At 44.3% G+C, this 19770-nt stretch overlaps 1 protein-coding gene across 3 annotated transcripts in view; it reads right to left on the bottom strand.

Annotated features, from left to right (window-relative positions):
• The window catches only part of LOC139565274 (NLR family CARD domain-containing protein 3-like), a 118923-nt gene that overhangs the window by 90348 nt on the left and 8805 nt on the right, over positions 1–19770 (bottom strand). For 2 of the 3 annotated variants that reach the window (XM_071385469.1, XM_071385470.1), the window contains exon 3: positions 14208–14324. The exons of the other annotated variant lie outside the window; for it this stretch is intronic. In XM_071385469.1, coding sequence (XP_071241570.1) covers positions 14208–14324 — 117 coding nt within the window. The remainder of the gene's footprint in view (positions 1–14207; positions 14325–19770) is intronic. 3 annotated transcript variants of the gene reach the window in all.

Below are 19770 nucleotides of genomic sequence, written 5' to 3'. Positions count from 1 at the left end.
TGCCTCAGACCACTAGAACAGCTGAGTAATCTACCTCCTGCCTCAGACCACTAGAACAGCTGAGTAATCTAACACCTGCCTCAGACCACTAGACCAGCTGAGTAATCTAACACCTACCTCAGACAACTAGAACAGCTGAGTAATCTAACACCGGCCTCAGACCAGTAGACCAGCTGAGTAATCTAACACCTGCCTCAGACCACTAGAACAGCTGAGTAATCTAACACCTGCCTCAGACCACTGGAACAGCTGAGTAATCTAACACATGCCCCAGACCACTAGAACAGCTGAGTAATGTAACACCTGCTTCAGACAACTAGAACAGCTGAGTAATCTAACACCTGCCTCAGACCACTAGAACAGCTGAGTAATCTAACACCTGCCTCAGACCACTAGAACAGCTGAGTAATCTAACACCTGCCTCAGACCACTAGAACAGCTGAGTAATCTAACACCTGCCTCAGACCACTAGAACAGCTGAGTAATCTAACACCTGCCTCAGACCACTAGAACAGCTCAGTAATCTAACACCTGCCTCAGACCAGTAGACCAGCTGAGTAATCTAACACATGCCTCAGACCACTGGAACAGCTGAGTAATCTAACATATGCCCCAGACCACTAGAACAGCTGAGTAATGTAACACCTGCTTCAGACAACTAGAACAGCTGAGTAATCTAACACCTGCCTCAGACCACTAGAACAGCTGAGTAATCTAACACCTGCCTCAGACCACTAGAACAGCTGAGTAATCTAACACCTGCCTCAGACCACTAGAACAGCTGAGTAATCTAACACCTGCCTCAGACCACTAGAACAGCTCAGTAATCTAACACCTGCCTCAGACCAGTAGACCAGCTGAGTAATCTAACACACGCCTCAGACCACTATAACAGCTGAGTAATGTAACACCTGCCTCAGACAACTAGAACAGTTGAGTAATCTAACACCTGCCTCAGACCACTAGAACAGCTGAGTAATCTAACACCTGCCTCAGACCACTAAACAGCTGAGTAATCTAACACCTGCCTCAGACCACTAGAACAGCTGAGTAATCTAACACCTGCCTCAGACCACTAGAACAGCTGAGTAATCTAACACCTGCCTCAGACCACTAGAACAGCTGAGTAATCTAACACCTGCCTCAGACCACTAGAACAGCTGAGTAATCTAACACCTGCCTCAGACCACTAGAACAGCTCAGTAATCTAACACCTGCCTCAGACCAGTAGACCAGCTGAGTAATCTAACACATGCCTCAGACCACTGGAACAGCTGAGTAATCTAACATATGCCCCAGACCACTAGAACAGCTGAGTAATGTAACACCTGCTTCAGACAACTAGAACAGCTGAGTAATCTAACACCTGCCTCAGACCACTAGAACAGCTGAGTAATCTAACACCTGCCTCAGACCACTAGAACAGCTGAGTAATCTAACACCTGCCTCAGACCACTAGAACAGCTGAGTAATCTAACACCTGCCTCAGACCACTAGAACAGCTCAGTAATCTAACACCTGCCTCAGACCAGTAGACCAGCTGAGTAATCTAACACACGCCTCAGACCACTATAACAGCTGAGTAATGTAACACCTGCCTCAGACAACTAGAACAGTTGAGTAATCTAACACCTGCCTCAGACCACTAGAACAGCTGAGTAATCTAACACCTGCCTCAGACCACTAAACAGCTGAGTAATCTAACACCTGCCTCAGACCACTAGAACAGCTGAGTAATCTAACACCTGCCTCAGACCACTAGAACAGCTGAGTAATCTAACACCTGCCTCAGACCACTAGAACAGCTGAGTAATCTAACACCTGCCTTAGACCAGTAGACCAGCTGAGTAATCTAACACCTGCCTCAGACCACTAAAACAGCTGAGTAATCTAACACCTGCCTCAGACCACTAGAACAGCTGAATAATCTACCTCCTGCCTCAGACCACTAGAACAGCTGAGTAATCTAACACCTGCCTCAGACCACTAGACCACCTGAGTAATCTAACACCTACCTCAGACCACTAGAACAGCTGAGTAATCTAACACCTGCCTCAGACCACTAGAACAGCTGAGTAATCTAACACCTGCCTCAGACCACTAGAACAGCTGAGTAATCTAACACCTGCCTCAGACCACTAGAACAGCTCAGTAATCTAACACCTGCCTCAGACCAGTAGACCAGCTGAGTAATCTAACACATGCCTCAGACCACTGGAACAGCTGAGTAATCTAACATATGCCCCAGACCACTAGAACAGCTGAGTAATGTAACACCTGCTTCAGACAACTAGAACAGCTGAGTAATCTAACACCTGCCTCAGACCACTAGAACAGCTGAGTAATCTAACACCTGCCTCAGACCACTAGAACAGCTGAGTAATCTAACACCTGCCTCAGACCACTAGAACAGCTGAGTAATCTAACACCTGCCTCAGACCACTAGAACAGCTGAGTAATCTAACACCTGCCTCAGACCACTAGAACAGCTCAGTAATCTAACACCTGCCTCAGACCAGTAGACCAGCTGAGTAATCTAACACATGCCTCAGACCACTAGAACAGCTGAGTAATGTAACACCTGCCTCAGACAACTAGAACAGTTGAGTAATCTAACACCTGCCTCAGACCACTAGAACAGCTGAGTAATCTAACACCTGCCTCAGACCACTAAACAGCTGAGTAATCTAACACCTGCCTCAGACCACTAGAACAGCTGAGTAATCTAACACCTGCCTCAGACCACTAGAACAGCTGAGTAATCTAACACCTGCCTCAGACCACTAGAACAGCTGAGTAATCTAACACCTGCCTTAGACCAGTAGACCAGCTGAGTAATCTAACACCTGCCTCAGACCACTAAAACAGCTGAGTAATCTAACACCTGCCTCAGACCACTAGAACAGCTGAATAATCTACCTCCTGCCTCAGACCACTAGAACAGCTGAGTAATCTAACACCTGCCTCAGACCACTAGACCACCTGAGTAATCTAACACCTACCTCAGACCACTAGAACAGCTGAGTAATCTAACACCTGCCTCAGACCAGTAGACCAGCTGAGTAATCTAACACCTTTCTCAGACCACTAGAACAGCTGAGTAATCTAACACCTGCCTCAGACCACTAGAACAGCTGAGTAATCTAACACCTGCCTCAGACCACTAGAACAGCTGAGTAATCTAACACCTGCCTCAGACCACTAGAACAGCTGAGTAATCTAACACCTGCCTCAGACCACTAGAACAGCTGAGTAATCTACCTCCTGCCTCAGACCACTAGAACAGCTGAGTAATCTAACACCTGCCTCAGACCACTAGACCAGCTGAGTAATCTAACACCTACCTCAGACAACTAGAACAGCTGAGTAATCTAACACCGGCCTCAGACCAGTAGACCAGCTGAGTAATCTAACACCTGCCTCAGACCACTAGAACAGCTGAGTAATCTAACACCTGCCTCAGACCACTAGAACAGCTGAATAATCTACCTCCTGCCTCAGACCACTAGAACAGCTGAGTAATCTAACACCTGCCTCAGACCACTAGACCACCTGAGTAATCTAACACCTACCTCAGACCACTAGAACAGCTGAGTAATCTAACACCTGCCTCAGACCAGTAGACCAGCTGAGTAATCTAACACCTTTCTCAGACCACTAGAACAGCTGAGTAATCTAACACCTGCCTCAGACCACTAGAACAGCTGAGTAATCTAACACCTGCCTCAGACCACTAGAACAGCTGAGTAATCTAACACCTGCCTCAGACCACTAGAACAGCTGAGTAATCTAACACCTGCCACAGACCACTAGAACAGCTGAGTAATCTACCTCCTGCCTCAGACCACTAGAACAGCTGAGTAATCTAACACCTGCCTCAGACCACTAGACCAGCTGAGTAATCTAACACCTACCTCAGACAACTAGAACAGCTGAGTAATCTAACACCGGCCTCAGACCAGTAGACCAGCTGAGTAATCTAACACCTGCCTCAGACCACTAGAACAGCTGAGTAATCTAACACCTGCCTCAGACCACTGGAACAGCTGAGTAATCTAACACATGCCCCAGACCACTAGAACAGCTGAGTAATGTAACACCTGCTTCAGACAACTAGAACAGCTGAGTAATCTAACACCTGCCTCAGACCACTAGAACAGCTGAGTAATCTAACACCTGCCTCAGACCACTAGAACAGCTGAGTAATCTAACACCTGCCTCAGACCACTAGAACAGCTGAGTAATCTAACACCTGCCTCAGACCACTAGAACAGCTGAGTAATCTAACACCTGCCTCAGACCACTAGAACAGCTCAGTAATCTAACACCTGCCTCAGACCAGTAGACCAGCTGAGTAATCTAACACATGCCTCAGACCACTGGAACAGCTGAGTAATCTAACATATGCCCCAGACCACTAGAACAGCTGAGTAATGTAACACCTGCTTCAGACAACTAGAACAGCTGAGTAATCTAACACCTGCCTCAGACCACTAGAACAGCTGAGTAATCTAACACCTGCCTCAGACCACTAGAACAGCTGAGTAATCTAACACCTGCCTCAGACCACTAGAACAGCTGAGTAATCTAACACCTGCCTCAGACCACTAGAACAGCTGAGTAATCTAACACCTGCCTCAGACCACTAGAACAGCTCAGTAATCTAACACCTGCCTCAGACCAGTAGACCAGCTGAGTAATCTAACACATGCCTCAGACCACTAGAACAGCTGAGTAATGTAACACCTGCCTCAGACAACTAGAACAGTTGAGTAATCTAACACCTGCCTCAGACCACTAGAACAGCTGAGTAATCTAACACCTGCCTCAGACCACTAAACAGCTGAGTAATCTAACACCTGCCTCAGACCACTAGAACAGCTGAGTAATCTAACACCTGCCTCAGACCACTAGAACAGCTGAGTAATCTAACACCTGCCTCAGACCACTAGAACAGCTGAGTAATCTAACACCTGCCTTAGACCAGTAGACCAGCTGAGTAATCTAACACCTGCCTCAGACCACTAAAACAGCTGAGTAATCTAACACCTGCCTCAGACCACTAGAACAGCTGAATAATCTACCTCCTGCCTCAGACCACTAGAACAGCTGAGTAATCTAACACCTGCCTCAGACCACTAGACCACCTGAGTAATCTAACACCTACCTCAGACCACTAGAACAGCTGAGTAATCTAACACCTGCCTCAGACCAGTAGACCAGCTGAGTAATCTAACACCTGCCTCAGACCACTAGAACAGCTGAGTAATCTAACACCTGCCTCAGACCACTGGAACAGCTGAGTAATCTAACACATGCCCCAGACCACTAGAACAGCTGAGTAATGTAACACCTGCTTCAGACCACTAGAACAGCTGAGTAATCTAACACCTGCCTCAGACCACTAGAACAGCTGAGTAATCTAACACCTGCCTCAGACCACTAGAACAGCTGAATAATCTAACACCTGCCTCAGACCACTAGAACAGCTGAGTAATCTAACACCTGCCTCAGACCACTAGAACAGCTGAGTAATCTAACACCTGCCTCAGACCACTAGAACAGCTGAGTAATCTAACACCTGCCTCAGACCACTAGAACAGCTCAGTAATCTAACACATGCCTCAGACCACTAGAACAGCTGAGTAATGTAACACCTGCCTCAGACAACTAGAACAGTTGAGTAATCTAACACCTGCCTCAGACCACTAGAACAGCTGAGTAATCTAACACCTGCCTCAGACCACTAAAACAGCTGAGTAATCTAACACCTGCCTCAGACCACTAGAACAGCTGAGTAATCTACCACCTGCTTCAGACCACTAGAACAGCTGAGTAATCTAACACATGCCTCAGACCACTAGAACAGCTGAGTAATCCAACACATGCCTCAGACCACCAGAAGAGCTGAGTAATGTAACACCTGCCTCAGACAACTAGAACAGCTGAGTAATCTAACACCTGCCTCAGACCACTAGAACAGCTGAGTAATCTAACACCTGCCTCAGACCACTAGAACAGCTGAGTAATCTAACACCTGCCTCAGACCAGTAGACCAGCTGAGTAATCTAACACCTGCCTCAGACCACTAGAACAGCTGAGTAATCTAACACCTGCCTCAGACCGCTAGAACAGCTGAGTAATCTACCTCCTGCCTCAGACCACTAGAACAGCTGAGTAATCTAACACCTGCCTCAGACCACTAGACCAGCTGAGTAATCTAACACCTGCCTCAGACCACTAGAACAGCTGAGTAATCTAACACCCGCCTCAGACCACTAGAACAGCTGAGTAATCTACGACCTTCCTCAGACCACTAGAACAGCTGAGTAATGTAACATCTGCTTCAGACAACTAGAACAGCTGAGTAATCTAACACCTGCCTTAGACCACTAGAACAGCTGAGTAATCTAACACCTGCCTCAGACCACTAGAACAGCTGAGTAATCTAACACCTTCCTCAGACCACTAGAACAGCTGAGTAATCTAACACCCGCCTCAGACCACTAGAACAGCTGAGTAATCTACGACCTTCCTCAGACCACTAGAACAGCTGAGTAATCTAACACCGGCCTCAGACCAGTAGACCAGCTGAGTAATCTAACACCTGCCTCAGACCACTAGAACAGCTGAGTAATCTAACACCTGCCTCAGACCACTGGAACAGCTGAGTAATCTAACACATGCCCCAGACCACTAGAACAGCTGAGTAATGTAACACCTGCTTCAGACAACTAGAACAGCTGAGTAATCTAACACCTGCCTCAGACCACTAGAACAGCTGAGTAATCTAACACCTGCCTCAGACCACTAGAACAGCTGAGTAATCTAACACCTGCCTCAGACCACTAGAACAGCTGAGTAATCTAACACCTGCCTCAGACCACTAGAACAGCTGAGTAATCTAACACCTGCCTCAGACCACTAGAACAGCTCAGTAATCTAACACCTGCCTCAGACCAGTAGACCAGCTGAGTAATCTAACACATGCCTCAGACCACTGGAACAGCTGAGTAATCTAACATATGCCCCAGACCACTAGAACAGCTGAGTAATGTAACACCTGCTTCAGACAACTAGAACAGCTGAGTAATCTAACACCTGCCTCAGACCACTAGAACAGCTGAGTAATCTAACACCTGCCTCAGACCACTAGAACAGCTGAGTAATCTAACACCTGCCTCAGACCACTAGAACAGCTGAGTAATCTAACACCTGCCTCAGACCACTAGAACAGCTGAGTAATCTAACACCTGCCTCAGACCACTAGAACAGCTCAGTAATCTAACACCTGCCTCAGACCAGTAGACCAGCTGAGTAATCTAACACATGCCTCAGACCACTAGAACAGCTGAGTAATGTAACACCTGCCTCAGACAACTAGAACAGTTGAGTAATCTAACACCTGCCTCAGACCACTAGAACAGCTGAGTAATCTAACACCTGCCTCAGACCACTAAACAGCTGAGTAATCTAACACCTGCCTCAGACCACTAGAACAGCTGAGTAATCTAACACCTGCCTCAGACCACTAGAACAGCTGAGTAATCTAACACCTGCCTCAGACCACTAGAACAGCTGAGTAATCTAACACCTGCCTTAGACCAGTAGACCAGCTGAGTAATCTAACACCTGCCTCAGACCACTAAAACAGCTGAGTAATCTAACACCTGCCTCAGACCACTAGAACAGCTGAATAATCTACCTCCTGCCTCAGACCACTAGAACAGCTGAGTAATCTAACACCTGCCTCAGACCACTAGACCACCTGAGTAATCTAACACCTACCTCAGACCACTAGAACAGCTGAGTAATCTAACACCTGCCTCAGACCAGTAGACCAGCTGAGTAATCTAACACCTGCCTCAGACCACTAGAACAGCTGAGTAATCTAACACCTGCCTCAGACCACTGGAACAGCTGAGTAATCTAACACATGCCCCAGACCACTAGAACAGCTGAGTAATGTAACACCTGCTTCAGACCACTAGAACAGCTGAGTAATCTAACACCTGCCTCAGACCACTAGAACAGCTGAGTAATCTAACACCTGCCTCAGACCACTAGAACAGCTGAATAATCTAACACCTGCCTCAGACCACTAGAACAGCTGAGTAATCTAACACCTGCCTCAGACCACTAGAACAGCTGAGTAATCTAACACCTGCCTCAGACCACTAGAACAGCTGAGTAATCTAACACCTGCCTCAGACCACTAGAACAGCTCAGTAATCTAACACATGCCTCAGACCACTAGAACAGCTGAGTAATGTAACACCTGCCTCAGACAACTAGAACAGTTGAGTAATCTAACACCTGCCTCAGACCACTAGAACAGCTGAGTAATCTAACACCTGCCTCAGACCACTAAAACAGCTGAGTAATCTAACACCTGCCTCAGACCACTAGAACAGCTGAGTAATCTACCACCTGCTTCAGACCACTAGAACAGCTGAGTAATCTAACACATGCCTCAGACCACTAGAACAGCTGAGTAATCCAACACATGCCTCAGACCACCAGAAGAGCTGAGTAATGTAACACCTGCCTCAGACAACTAGAACAGCTGAGTAATCTAACACCTGCCTCAGACCACTAGAACAGCTGAGTAATCTAACACCTGCCTCAGACCACTAGAACAGCTGAGTAATCTAACACCTGCCTCAGACCAGTAGACCAGCTGAGTAATCTAACACCTGCCTCAGACCACTAGAACAGCTGAGTAATCTAACACCTGCCTCAGACCGCTAGAACAGCTGAGTAATCTACCTCCTGCCTCAGACCACTAGAACAGCTGAGTAATCTAACACCTGCCTCAGACCACTAGACCAGCTGAGTAATCTAACACCTGCCTCAGACCACTAGAACAGCTGAGTAATCTAACACCCGCCTCAGACCACTAGAACAGCTGAGTAATCTACGACGTTCCTCAGACCACTAGAACAGCTGAGTAATGTAACATCTGCTTCAGACAACTAGAACAGCTGAGTAATCTAACACCTGCCTTAGACCACTAGAACAGCTGAGTAATCTAACACCTGCCTCAGACCACTAGAACAGCTGAGTAATCTAACACCTTCCTCAGACCACTAGAACAGCTGAGTAATCTAACACCCGCCTCAGACCACTAGAACAGCTGAGTAATCTACGACCTTCCTCAGACCACTAGAACAGCTGAGTAATCTAACACCGGCCTCAGACCAGTAGACCAGCTGAGTAATCTAACACCTGCCTCAGACCACTAGAACAGCTGAGTAATCTAACACCTGCCTCAGACCACTGGAACAGCTGAGTAATCTAACACATGCCCCAGACCACTAGAACAGCTGAGTAATGTAACACCTGCTTCAGACAACTAGAACAGCTGAGTAATCTAACACCTGCCTCAGACCACTAGAACAGCTGAGTAATCTAACACCTGCCTCAGACCACTAGAACAGCTGAGTAATCTAACACCTGCCTCAGACCACTAGAACAGCTGAGTAATCTAACACCTGCCTCAGACCACTAGAACAGCTGAGTAATCTAACACCTGCCTCAGACCACTAGAACAGCTCAGTAATCTAACACCTGCCTCAGACCAGTAGACCAGCTGAGTAATCTAACACATGCCTCAGACCACTGGAACAGCTGAGTAATCTAACATATGCCCCAGACCACTAGAACAGCTGAGTAATGTAACACCTGCTTCAGACAACTAGAACAGCTGAGTAATCTAACACCTGCCTCAGACCACTAGAACAGCTGAGTAATCTAACACCTGCCTCAGACCACTAGAACAGCTGAGTAATCTAACACCTGCCTCAGACCACTAGAACAGCTGAGTAATCTAACACCTGCCTCAGACCACTAGAACAGCTGAGTAATCTAACACCTGCCTCAGACCACTAGAACAGCTCAGTAATCTAACACCTGCCTCAGACCAGTAGACCAGCTGAGTAATCTAACACATGCCTCAGACCACTAGAACAGCTGAGTAATGTAACACCTGCCTCAGACAACTAGAACAGTTGAGTAATCTAACACCTGCCTCAGACCACTAGAACAGCTGAGTAATCTAACACCTGCCTCAGACCACTAAACAGCTGAGTAATCTAACACCTGCCTCAGACCACTAGAACAGCTGAGTAATCTAACACCTGCCTCAGACCACTAGAACAGCTGAGTAATCTAACACCTGCCTCAGACCACTAGAACAGCTGAGTAATCTAACACCTGCCTTAGACCAGTAGACCAGCTGAGTAATCTAACACCTGCCTCAGACCACTAAAACAGCTGAGTAATCTAACACCTGCCTCAGACCACTAGAACAGCTGAATAATCTACCTCCTGCCTCAGACCACTAGAACAGCTGAGTAATCTAACACCTGCCTCAGACCACTAGACCACCTGAGTAATCTAACACCTACCTCAGACCACTAGAACAGCTGAGTAATCTAACACCTGCCTCAGACCAGTAGACCAGCTGAGTAATCTAACACCTGCCTCAGACCACTAGAACAGCTGAGTAATCTAACACCTGCCTCAGACCACTGGAACAGCTGAGTAATCTAACACATGCCCCAGACCACTAGAACAGCTGAGTAATCTAACACCTGCTTCAGACCACTAGAACAGCTGAGTAATCTAACACCTGCCTCAGACGACTAGAACAGCTGAGTAATCTAACACCTGCCTCAGACCACTAGAACAGCTGAATAATCTAACACCTGCCTCAGACCACTAGAACAGCTGAGTAATCTAACACCTGCCTCAGACCACTAGAACAGCTGAGTAATCTAACACCTGCCTCAGACCACTAGAACAGCTGAGTAATCTAACACCTGCCTCAGACCACTAGAACAGCTCAGTAATCTAACACATGCCTCAGACCACTAGAACAGCTGAGTAATGTAACACCTGCCTCAGACAACTAGAACAGTTGAGTAATCTAACACCTGCCTCAGACCACTAGAACAGCTGAGTAATCTAACACCTGCCTCAGACCACTAAAACAGCTGAGTAATCTAACACCTGCCTCAGACCACTAGAACAGCTGAGTAATCTACCACCTGCTTCAGACCACTAGAACAGCTGAGTAATCTAACACATGCCTCAGACCACTAGAACAGCTGAGTAATCCAACACATGCCTCAGACCACCAGAAGAGCTGAGTAATGTAACACCTGCCTCAGACAACTAGAACAGCTGAGTAATCTAACACCTGCCTCAGACAACTAGAACAGCTGAGTAATCTAACACCTGCCTTAGACCACTAGAACAGCTGAGTAATCTAACACCTGCCTCAGACCACTAGAACAGCTGAGTAATCTAACACCTGCCTCAGACCACTAGAACAGCTGAGTAATCTAACACCCGCCTCAGACCACTAGAACAGCTGAGTAATCTACGACCTTCCTCAGACCACTAGAACAGCTGAGTAATGTAACATCTGCTTCAGACAACTAGAACAGCTGAGTAATCTAACACCTGCCTTAGACCACTAGAACAGCTGAGTAATCTAACACCTGCCTCAGACCACTAGAACAGCTGAGTAATCTAACACCTGCCTCAGACCACTAGAACAGCTGAGTAATCTAACACCTGCCTCAGACCACTAGAACAGCTGAGTAATCTACCACCTTCCTCAGACCACTAGAACAGCTGAGTAATCTAACACCTGCCTCAGACCACTAGAACAGCTGAGTAATCTACCACCTGCCTCAGACCACTAGAACAGCTGAGTAATCTAACACCTGCCTCAGACCACTAGAACAGCTGAGTAATCTAACACCTGCCTTAGACCACTAGAACAGCTGAGTAATCTAACACCTGCCTCAGACCACTAGAACAGCTGAGTAATCTAACACCTTCCTCAGACCACTAGAACAGCTGAGTAATCTAACACCCGCCTCAGACCACTAGAACAGCTGAGTAATCTACGACCTTCCTCAGACCACTAGAACAGCTGAGTAATGTAACATCTGCTTCAGACAACTAGAACAGCTGAGTAATCTAACACCTGCCTTAGACCACTAGAACAGCTGAGTAATCTAACACCTGCCTCAGACCACTAGAACAGCTGAGCAATCTAACACCTGCCTCAGACCACTAGAACAGCTGAGTAATCTAACACCTTCCTCAGACCACTAGAACAGCTGAGTAATCTACCACCTGCCTCAGACCACTAGAACAGCTGAGTAATCTAACACCTGCCTCAGACCACTAGAACAGCTGAGTAATCTACCACCTGCTTCAGACCACTAGAACAGCTGAGTAATCTAACACATGCCTCAGACCACTAGAACAGCTGAGTAATCCAACACATGCCTCAGACCACCAGAAGAGCTGAGTAATGTAACACCTGCCTCAGACAACTAGAACAGCTGAGTAATCTAACACCTGCCTCAGACAACTAGAACAGCTGAGTAATCTAACACCTGCCTTAGACCACTAGAACAGCTGAGTAATCTAACACCTGCCTCAGACCACTAGAACAGCTGAGTAATCTAACACCTTCCTCAGACCACTAGAACAGCTGAGTAATCTAACACCCGCCTCAGACCACTAGAACAGCTGAGTAATCTACGACCTTCCTCAGACCACTAGAACAGCTGAGTAATGTAACATCTGCTTCAGACAACTAGAACAGCTGAGTAATCTAACACCTGCCTTAGACCACTAGAACAGCTGAGTAATCTAACACCTGCCTCAGACCACTAGAACAGCTGAGCAATCTAACACCTGCCTCAGACCACTAGAACAGCTGAGTAATCTAACACCTTCCTCAGACCACTAGAACAGCTGAGTAATCTACCACCTTCCTCAGACCACTAGAACAGCTGAGTAATCTAACACCTGCCTCAGACCACTAGAACAGCTGAGTAATCTACCACCTGCCTCAGACCACTAGAACAGCTGATTTACTCCTAAAGTGGTGACCTGTTGACCCTCTATAACCACAGTGATTATTATTTACTCCTAAAGTGCTGACCTGTTGACCTTCTATAACCACAGTGATTATTATTTACTCCTAAAGTGCTGACCTGTTGACCCTCAATAACCACAGTGATTATTATTTACTCCTAAAGTGGTGACCTGTTGACCCTCTATAACAACAGTGATTATCATTTACTCCTATAGTGCTGACCTGTTGACCCTCTATAACCACAGTGATTATTATTTACTCCTAAAGTGCTGACCTGTTGACCCTATATAACCACAGTGATTATTATTTACTCCTATAGTGCTGACCTGTTGACCCTCTATAACCACAGTGATTATTATTTACTCCTATAGTGCTGACCTGTTGACCCTCTATAACCACAGTGATTATTATTTGACGTTGCCCTTTACCAACAATGCAGTTAAAAAGGAAGAACAATTAGCTACAAAAAATAAGGAAACAGTAACACAATAAAATAACAATAATGAGACTATAAGGAGAACCAGTACTTGGTCAATGTGCAGGGTACCAGGTAGTTGAGGTAATAATGAGGCTATAAGGAGTACCAGTACTGAGTCAATGTGCAGGGGTACCAGGTAGTTGAGGTAATAATGACACTATAAGGAGTACCAGTACTGAGTCAATGTGCAGGGTACCAGGTAGTTGAGGTAATAATGAGACTATAAGGAGTACCAGTACTGAGTCAATGTGCAGGGGTACCAGGTAGTTGAGGTAATAATGAGGCTATAAGGAGTACCAGTACTGAGTCAATGTGCAGGGGTACCAGGTAGTTGAGGTAATAATGAGACTATAAGGAGTACCAGTACTGAGTCAATGTGCAGGGGTACCAGGTAGTTGAGGTAATAATGAGACTATAAGGAGTACCAGTACTGAGTCAATGTGCAGGGGTACCAGGTAGTTGAGGTAATAATGAGACTTTAAGGAGTACCAGTACTGAGTCAATGTGCAGGGGTACCAGGTAGTTGAGGTAATTGAGGTAATATGTACATGTAGGTAGTAAAAAGTGACTAGACAATCAGGATATAGATTACATCTCCTCATCCAGGGAGTACACACACACACGCACGAACACACACACACACACACACACACAGAGGGAATGTGGTGTTCGTTTAATATTGTTTTAGGACTATGAAAATTGACATAAGGATTAGCCTACAGATTATGAAAACAACAAAAAGAAATGGGAAAATGGGAGAGGAGAAATGACTAGAGACAGTGTTGTTTAACTCACTGACCATGACCCATGAGTTCTTCTTACCTTTTTTCTTTAGAAAAGTTTCCCTCTCTAAACATTATAGGACGATTCATAGAATCGTCACTCTTCATGGACACACAGCTGGGTACAGGGGAGGCTGGTCTCTCCTGCTTGATTTGGCTTCAACACAACAGAGACAAACATTACATCTCTCATCTACTCTGAGCTCAGATGGGGAAACATAAGAAGAATTTCATTCCAAAAAGCTATACATCACTTTTCAGAAATGTTGATAAATGAAATTGTATTGTTTAAAGAAATTATAAATGAGATTGGTGTGTTTTTTCACTATCTAATCATGGCATGGGGTTGTTCAATAACAGACATGTATTTGTTTAAAATATATCACTTGATGGTTTCATTTCAGAGATACAAATGTTTTTTTTTGCAAAATGCTTTATATCTACCTCACTCTCAAATGTGACCGAACGGCTCGATTCGGTCTCATGGAGAAAAAATTTAAATTGTGTTTTTTACATTGGATAAAATTAGAGACTAGAAAATTTTATTTTATTTTTTTATATCACCTTTATTTTACCAGGTAGGACAGTTGAGAACAAGTTCTCATTTACAACTGCGACCTGGCCAAGATAAAGCAAAGCAGTGCGACACAAACAACAACACAGAGTTACACATGGAGTAAACAGACGTACAGTCAATAATACAATAGAAAAGTCTATATACAGTGTGTGCAAATGGCATGAGGAGGTAAGGCAATAAATAGGCCATGGTAGCGAAGTAATTACAATTTAGCTAATTAAACCTGGAGTGATTTACAGATGGGCTGTGTACAGCTGTAGCGATCGGTAAGATGCTCAGATAGCTGATATTAAAGTTAGTGAGGGAGATATAAGTCTCCAACTTCAGCGATTTTTGTAATTCGTTCCAGGCATTGGCAGCAGAGAACTGGAAGGAAAGGTGGCCAAAGGAGGTGTTGGCTTTGGAGATGACCAGTGAGATATACCTGCTGGATCGCGTGCTACGGGTGGGTGTTGTTATCGTGACCAGTGAACTGAGATAAGACGGAGCTTTATCTAGCAAAGGCTTATAGATGACCTGGGGCCAGTGGGTCTAGCGACGAATATGTAGCAAGGGCCAGCCGACGAGAGCATACAGGTCGCTGTGGGGGGTGGTATATGGGGCTTTGGTGACAAAACGGATGGCACTGTGATAGACTGCATCCAGTGTACTGAGTAGAGTGTTCGAGGCTATTTTGTAAATGACATCGCTGAAGTCGAGGATCGGTTGGATAGTCAGTTTTACGAGGGTATGTTTGGCAGCGTGAGTGAAGGAGGCTTTGTTTGCGAAATAGGAAGCTGATTCTAGATTTAATATTGGATTGGAGATGCTTAATATGAGTCTGGAAGGAGAGTTTACAGTCTAGCCAGACACCTAGGTATTTGTATTTGTCCACATATTCTAAGTCAGAACCGTCCAAAGTAGTGATGCTAGGCGGGCGGGTGCGGGCAGCGATCAGTTGAAAACCATGCATTTAGTTTTACTAGCGTTTAAGAGCAGTTGGAGGCCACGGAAGGAATGTTGTATGGCATTGAAGCTCGTTTGGAGGTTAGTTAACACAGTGTCCAGAGAAGGGCCAGATGCATACAGAATGGTGTCATCTGCGTATAGGTGGATCAGGGAATCACCCGCAGCAAGAGTGACATCGTTGATATATACAGAGAAAAGACTCGGCCCGAGAATTGAACCCTGTGGTACCCCCATAGAGACTGCCAGAGGTCCAGACAACAGGCCCTTCGATTTGACGCACTGAACTCTATCTGAGAAGTAGTTGGTGAACCAGGCGAGGCAGTCAATTGAGAAACCAAGGCTGTTGAGTCTGCCAATAAGAATACGGTGATTGACAGAGACAAAAGCCTTGGCCAGGTCGATGAAGACGGCTGCACAGTATTTTCTTTTATCGATGGCGGTTATGATATCGTTTAGTATCTTGAACGTGGTTGAGGTGCACCTGTGACCAGCTCGGCGGAGAGGGTACGGAGAGGGTACAGTGGTGTATATCATACACCACAGTTGAGGAACAATGGGAAAGTTATTCTGCTTTGAACGTTGATTTACTTGAAACCTCACTTTTGAGAAAATGTCCTTTGAATGTTTTATGTACCTACTGTAGAGCTCTTCTTTGTCTACAGGGCTGTTACTTTGGCAGATAATGTCACCCATCTAAATACATAGTTCATTTTTTAAAATAATGAACTAAATGTATGGTGTTTTTGGTTGATGTCAGTTTCATTGTTTGTTATGCTATAAATGGTTATTTTATGGTTGTAAGTGGTAAAATGAACTAGAACATTTTATATTTTGCAATTCTGAGTAATTACTACTTTAGTAAGGAATTACACATTATTCAGTACTACTGCAGTTGCTACATAATTCCAATAGATGGCAGCATAAGACCACAAATGACATTTCAGAAGATTAGTTTAGTTTTCTCCCAGGATACACCACCACTCCCCCTCATAGGAAAACTCCTGTGTGCTTCGTTCTGTCCCTTTCTACAGTGCTAACGCAAGAGGAAGGACTGAAAAAGCATTTTACAGATTACTGTGAAGTAATATAATGATCATCCATGTTTATTATTACCTGTTTTTATGCTCATGTTTTGAAATTATACTTCATTAATATAACGATTACCAATAAGCCTGAACATTAATTCAGTCAACTCTGGTTGAGAAAAACGTATTTTCATAGTACATTCATTGTAAAATTCATCAACCAGCATCAAGCTGCTCTACCTTCTCGAGCAAGTAGTCAACTCATCCCCACTAAAAAGCTTGTGTTGTCATTCTGCCTTCTCGAGGGGCATGTTGAGGTAAATTTACTAACCAGGAGGGTTGCATGATGTAATTTATTGGAGGACTGGAAGACGCACTCTTGTCTTTTATATTCCGAGGTTGTTTACTCGCAATATCAGATATTAAGATTATTTTTTATAATGCATGTATACTAAGGTTGAGGTTCTGACTAGTGATAATTTACCCGGGGTTCAACACCTGCTATATTCACAATTTTTTTGCTCTCCTAAAAGCAACACAGCCCTAATACAAGATATATAGCTAACTAAAGTAATGAGAGACCATTTTAGAAAATCATGGGACACATAGTCTGTGGTTTCATGCTATTTTATGTCAATCATATTGCTGCTTGTAGCCTATAACTGAGGCTTCGTGGTCTTATGCTGCCATCTATTGGAAATATTTAGCAATTAAAAGTTATTAATTCACGTACAGACATTGGTGAGGCAGCTGAGAAATAAACTGTTTATTTCTTGTTAATTTCTTAGATCAGTCTCAAACCTGCCCCATCTATCCCACGCCAATTGCTGTACTTTTCCATAGAGGTTACTAGGTCACCCAGTTCATACCACATTTGAAAAATAAAATTAATGTGGATTGGTAATCAAGTGTTCTGCCTTGCAATAAGAAATATCATAAAATAACTAATAACAAAATAAGAACAGCACAATGCTTAGACAGGTTTTGATAAAAAAAATAATCAAAATGCTATTTAGTACTATAATGGTATTTACTAACATAATATTAATACTAAAATAGTTTCTAAAAGGCTACCCTACTCTGGAATTAGGGTTAAGGGTTAGGGGTTAGGGGTTAAGGCTAAAATAGGTCATACTTAGGGTTGTAGCCTGAGGGTCCCCGAAAATAATATTCAAAAGATTGGTCCATGGACACAGAGGGTTTAAATACTAAAGTTACTGTCCATCTAGTGAAGCCAGGAGAACAGGACAGAGGTAGCCAGCATCCATCAACGAGAGAGGGAGGATAGGTTAACTTAGGTTGCTGCTGCTGGTAGAGTAGCTAGCTAGCTTACCTAGCTGTACCGACAAACTTGGCTATCTAGCAGTTCGTTTGTCTGTCCCTCATCTCGAGGATGATGATGAATCCGGTGACCATAAAATGAAACAAGGATAGAGAGTGAAAAGTATCTGGCTACACTCATACTGTCCCTGACCATTAAGCAAAAAGCAAATTGAATAATAAACTTCAGAGTCTCAACTCTGTAACAAACTCCATTGTTATTAATAAAATACTATCGAATAATGCAGCGAGTCAAAGGTTCCTGATCCACATGCAATTGCTTTGGAGCAGTTTAAAATAATGTTTTTGTCACGGCCGTCGAATAAAGAGGACCAAGGTGCAGCGTGGTGATTGCTGGACTTTCACATAGAGGTTTCCAGGTCACCCAGTTCAAAACACATTTGAAAAATATAACAAATTTGGCTTGTTTATCAAGTGCTCTGCCTTGCAATAATACATATCATAAAAGGGCCCTAGAATTAGGGTTAAGGCTAAAATAGGTTATACATAGGGTTAGAGTTTCTGTATAGCACTTTGTGACATCTGCTGATGTAAAAAGGGCTTTATAAATACATTTGATTGATTGTTAGGTTTTTAGGGCAAAAACCATTATGGGTTTATAGCTCTCTTGCTCCTCCCTGAGGCCTTCTGTGGGTACTACATAGCTCATTCTGCTAGGCTCATAATCTGAGGTCGCAACTGAGTCAGATCTACAATCAATTAGCTACACCTATCCATTTGGTTTGCAACTGAGTGAACCTGCGCAGCATTCACTCAATTCAATGCCTACAAACAAATATTTCGATACATATCAAATTACCCAGCAGCCATTAAGAAACAACAAGTCGTCAAAAAAAGTGTAATTTCTTAAATAAAAAATGTATTCTGGCTGTTTAAATCTGCCACATCTTGAAAAATAGGACAGGGACATGTGTTTTGTTTCGGTTGTATACCTTTTTCTGAAAACAAATATGGTTAACCATGACAAGAAAATGCTTAACGTTTGATGGCTATGCACCAGGCATCACAATCAGGTTACCTGAACCTCTAAGGGAATGAGGGCAGTATTGAAAAGTTTGGATGAAACGTGTGCCCAAAGTAAACTGCCTGTTACTCAGGCCTGAAGCTAGGATATGCATATGCATGGTAGTATTGGATTGAAAACACTCTAAAGTTTCCAAAACTGTTCAAATAACTGTTTAAATAATAGAACACTGATATGGCAGGCAAAAACCTGAGGAAAATCCATCCAGGAAGTGGGATTCTTTTGATGTGAGTGTTTTCCCATTGAAAGTCTATCGACCATATACGTGGATAGGACCCAGATTGCAGCTCCTATGGTTTCCACTAGATGTCAACAGTCTTTAGATATTGTTTCAGGATTGTATTCTGAGAAATGAAGAAGAATGACAGCATTTCATGAGTGGTCGGGTCGAATGAACTAGAGCTTTTTTCGCGCGTGACTGGGAGCGAGACCTCTTCTTTTTCCTTTGTATTGAATTTTTGGGGGGGATATAAAGAAGGACTTTATCGAACAAAACAAACATTTATTGTGTAACATGGAGTCTTGTGAGTGCAACCATATGAAGATCATCAAAGGTAAGTGATTAATTTTATCGCTAATTCTGACTTTAGGGACTCCTCTACTTGGCTGGGAAATGATTGTATGCTTTTGTACGCGGGGCGCTGTCCTCAGATAATCGCATGGTATACTTTTGCCGTAAAGCCTTTTT

Source organism: Salvelinus alpinus, chromosome 36 (genome assembly GCF_045679555.1).
Source record: "Salvelinus alpinus chromosome 36, SLU_Salpinus.1, whole genome shotgun sequence".
In the NCBI taxonomy this organism is placed as follows: Eukaryota; Metazoa; Chordata; class Actinopteri; order Salmoniformes; family Salmonidae; genus Salvelinus; species Salvelinus alpinus.
This window is presented reverse-complemented; position numbering and strand designations above follow the sequence as displayed.